Source organism: Vombatus ursinus, unplaced genomic scaffold, assembly GCF_900497805.2.
Source record: "Vombatus ursinus unplaced genomic scaffold, bare-nosed wombat genome assembly UNPS02014768.1, whole genome shotgun sequence".
NCBI lineage: Eukaryota > Metazoa > Chordata > Mammalia > Diprotodontia > Vombatidae > Vombatus > Vombatus ursinus.
Window position 1 is genome coordinate 11,479,809 of NW_020954546.1, and position 4,695 is coordinate 11,484,503.

The 4,695-nt window shown below is 47.1% G+C and overlaps 1 protein-coding gene across 1 annotated transcript in view; it reads right to left on the reverse strand.

The window, feature by feature from the left end:
* Positions 1–4,695, reverse strand: part of UPK3BL2 (uroplakin 3B like 2) — a 16,661-nt gene that overhangs the window by 122 nt on the left and 11,844 nt on the right. Inside the window, 2 exon segments of the mRNA XM_027861528.1 lie at positions 3,872–3,992; positions 4,295–4,371. Coding sequence (XP_027717329.1) covers positions 3,872–3,992; positions 4,295–4,371 — 198 coding nt within the window.

Sequence of the window (4,695 nt, forward strand, 5' to 3'; positions counted from 1 at the left end):
GAAAGACACAGAGACAGAGAGACAGAGACAAGAGAGACAGAGATAGAAACAGAAAGAGAGAGATGGAGACAGACAGAGAAAGACAGAGACAGAGACAGGAGAGACAGAGACAGAGAGAGGGATGGAGAGAGACAGGCAGGCAGAGACACAGAGACAGAGTTAGATGAATGGGCCACTCCTAAGGGCACCATCCCCATTTCACGGGGAGCCAAGGCATTTGGATAGTCAGACTATTTCGGCAAAGATGAATTAAAAAACAGAGAGTTCGTTCTTTACGAAGAAGCTAAAACGTTGTGGTCCACAGAGCACTGGACTTGAAATCAGGTATATCTGGGTTCGAATATTGGCTCAGACACTTTGATGCTTTGCTCCCGTGGACAAGTTGCTTAAGCGCTTTCAGCCTCAGTTTCTCATCAGTAAAATGGGCATAATAACATCACCTGCCTCCCAAGGTTGTTGTGAAGGTCAGATAAGATGATAATAATAATAATAACTAGCAATTATATAGCACTCTTAATTTTGCAAAGCGTTTTACATAATTTATTTCACTTGATCCTCACAACCCGTCTGGGAGGTAGGCGCTATTATTCTGCCCATTTTACAGATGAGAAAATTGAGGCTGAGAGGTTAAAGGACTTGCTCAGATCATACATCTAGTAAGCATCTAAGGCAGGATTTGAACTCTGGTCTCCCTGACTCAGCCCCGTACTGCCCAGCTGCCTACACAATATAAAGGCTCTGCCAGCCTTGAGGCACCATTCGAACGCTACACTGGCCCAGGGGCTAGCTGAGACTTGCATGACCTCTTGACTGGACAACTGGGCTAGCCTAATCTTCCCCCAGTCTCACCCACTCCTCCTGCAGAAAGCATTCAGAGAAACATTCGGTTCCCTCACATGTGCCTAACACCCTGGCTTTCCCACTTACCAGCTGGGGCAAGTCCCTTCATCTCCCTGGGCCTCAGTTTCCTCACCTGTAAAGTGAGGACTTTGGGCTAGATGGTCCCAAGGTCCCTTCCAACTCTAGATTGATGATCTTACGATCTCTCTCTGGGCCTCAGTTTCCCTGTCTGTAAAATCAAGGGGTTGGACGAGACTGCACTGAGGTCCCTTCCAGCTCTGGACCTATCATCCTATGCTCCTCAGTCTGGCATTCAAAGCCCTTTACATCAACTGGCCCTGTCCCCCTGGATGTCCAGGCCTTCTCCACGAAAATCCTTGGTTTTAGCTAAGTTGTGGTCATTGGTCTGGACTACTAGGTGGCGCCATGGTGCATAGAGCACTAGACGTGGAACCGGGAAGACTAGTCTTCATGAGTTCAAATGGGTTCTCTCAGACACTGACGAGCTGTGTGACTCTGGGTAAGTCACTTAACCCTGTTTGCCTCAGTTTCTTCATCTGTAAAATGAGCTGGAGAAGGAAATGGCAAATCACTCCAGTCAGTATCTCTGCCAAGAAAACTCCAAATGGGGTGACAGACAGTCAGACGTGACTACAAATCACTGAACAACAACGTCATTGTTCTGGGAATACTCCAGGCTCAATTCCTCCATCTTCACCTTTGCCCAAGTTGTTTCCTCCACCTGGGAAATCCAGTGAGATAGTGTGCCCGTATAAAGAGCTTTGTCAAGCTTGAAGTATGGTAACAATAAGAACACATAGCATTTCCATGGCTAATAAGTATCCAAGGCTAGATTTGAACTCAGGTTTTCTGACTCCAAACCTAGCACTTTAACCACTGTACCAGCCAGTTTTCTAGAAGAAGGAAGAGCCCTGGACCTAGAATCAGAGAACCTGGCTTCAAATCCTACCTCTGACACTATTGCTGTGATCTTGGTTAAGTCAGGTGAGCTCTGTGTCTCAGTTTCTCAGGCAGTAAAATAAGGGGGTAAATGACCTCTGAGCGGTCTTCTCCAGTCTAGATCTATGTGCCAATGAGGCAGAGCTACAGCTAGGTTGAGATTGTACCAAGAAAGGGAGCGTTAGAAGAAGATGTTGGCAAAGTGGAGAGAGAGCCAGCTTTGGACTCAGGGACACCCGACTTCAGGTCCCACCTGTGATAGCATTGGCTGTGTAGGATTCTGGGAAAGTTCTTTAACCTCTCAATGACCCAGATAACTCTAAGATTGTTGCTTGTGGAAAAGGTGTCAATAGATATTGGTGGAGGGAGTTTCCTCACTAGGACATCTAAGACATACCAATGAAACCATAGGCCCCATCAAAAATAATAATAAGCCTCATAATTATTACAGACTTCAGGGGTGAGGGTTGTTGGCCAGTCATTCAGCTGTGTCTGACTCTTCACGACCCCACGGACCACAGCACACCAAGCCCTTCTGTCCTCTACTGTCTCTTGGAGTCTGTCCATGCTAATGTTTGCGGTTTCCATGACACTATCTATCTATCTATCTCATTCTCTGCCATCCCCTTTTCCTTTTGCCTTCAATCTTCCCCAACATCAGTCTTTTCCAATGAGTCCCAACTTCTCATTATATGGCCAAAGTATTTAAGCTTCAACTTCATATTTGACTTTCCAGTGAATCGCCTGAATTAATTTCTTTAAGTATTGACTGATTTGATCTCCTTGCTATGCCAAGGACTCTCAAAAGTCTTCTCCAGCACCACAATTCTAGAGCATCGATTCTGCGGTGCTCAGCTTTCCTTCCAATCCAACTCTCACAGTCATATATTGCAACTAGAAAAACCATAGCTTTGACTATAAGGACCTTTGTCAGCAAGGTGATGCCTCAGCCTTTTAGTATGCTGTTCAGATTTACCATAGCTTTCCTTCCAAGGAGCAAGCATCTTTCAATTTCATGGCTGCAGTCACTGTCTGCAGTGATCTTTGAGCCCAGGAATATAAAATCTGACACTGCTTCTATTTCTTCCCCTCTATTTGTCAGGAATCAAGTTGCTAAGATCTTAGTTTATTGATGTTAAACTTCAAGCTAGCCTTTACACTCTCCTCTTTCACCCTCATCAAGAGGCTTCTTAATTGCCTCTCACTTTCTGCCATCAATGTGGTATTGTCTGCGCATCTGAGACTGTTGGTATTTCTCCTGGCAACGTCAGAGGAGTGTAGCTCTTGTATTCCTCCCTTCATCTCTTGGTGACCCCACTGAGTCTAGGGAAAGATGTTTTGGAGGTTATGATCAAGGAAAGCACCCAGACCAAGGTAGGGTTAGTTAGAGGTGGACTTGTACTTTCCCTCCTTTGCAAATAATCAATCAATAAACATTTATTGAGCACCTACTATGTGCCAGGCACTGTGCTAAGTGCTGAGGAATTAAAAAAAGGTAAAAGACAGTCCCTATCTTCAAGAAGCTTACAATCTAATAGCAGAGGTGGAGGGCTATGCGTGTGGAACATTGCATACAATGTCAATTTTGCTGAACTGTTTTTTGGTTTCCTCTTTTTTATTCTTTGTTACAAAAAAAATGGCTCTTGAGAAGGGAAGGGGAAGAGATGCATTGGGAAAAGTAAATAACAAGAACAAAGAGATTATAGGATCACAGACCGAGATCTAGAGGGGACCTCAGAGGTCATCTCGTCCATCCCCCTCATTTGATACACAAAGAAACTGAGGCCCAAAAGGAAAACGGCATCCAACTCCATATATATGGGAAATGGCGAAGCTTCAGTTTGAGCTCAGGTTCTGTGATTTCAGCTTCGGCGCTCCCAACCCAAACACCCGACTACGTCATGCTGCCAATAATATTTTTAAAGGGGTGGTCTTTGTTTTACCTCCATTTACATCTCTCTGCCTCTGTTTCTCTCTAAGTCTCTCATCACACACATTCAGGACTAGCTCCTTTTCACCCCCACTCCCTCCCCCCATACTCTAGCACCTTTGGGGGCAGCCCAGAACTCACCATGTATAGACAAGCAGGGCCACAAGAGCAAGGAACAGGAGGCTGAGTAGTATGGACAGGATTACTATGATGACAATGGTACCTGCGCTCTTGGGGGCACGGGACTCAGAGACCTCCTCCGCTGAGGCATCAGGAGCAGATGTGGGCAGGACCAGCCGAGAGCAGTGAATGAAAGGGTTAGGGTTTGGCTAAAGCAGGACGGGGATGGGGGTGGAGGGGTCACCATCTCCCTACTCTTCACGTTTCTTGGGGTCCTTTCTATCCTTGTTACCCCAGCTCCCTTGGCTTCCCAAGTCACTGGAACACCCTTCCCGCTCCCTTTTCAGACTGCCACCCCCAGGGCTCCCCACCCATTCTACTCCCCAACTGGGAACATTAGCAGAGGTCACCGCCATCGAGGATGTCTTAGGGTGGGTGAGTTACGTTCTATCAGCGTGATGTCCTCGGACCACTTCGTCTCTGCCACTGGGCCGTTATCATTCATCACCAAGAACTTCACCCTGAACAGAGAAGACAGAGGATCTCTGGGCGGGGGGGGAACCTCCGAGAGTAGTCACCCTGTTGTCCAGCCTCAGCTTGTCAGAGCCAGCACCTCTTCAGAGCTGGCCCATCACTCTATGTAGGCGTGTGGCTCTGGGGCCAACCACTGATCTACGGGACAGGGGAGGGAGGAGACTGGTACCCTAGGATGAGGGCCGGTCGGCCAGAACAATAACCCAGCTGGCCATTCCTTTGTAGAGACATCAGGTTGGTTCATACTCATTTGTGTGTACCAGGTCATGTTCTCTGAAGGAAGCAGGGAGGAAAGAAGGAAGGAAGGAAGG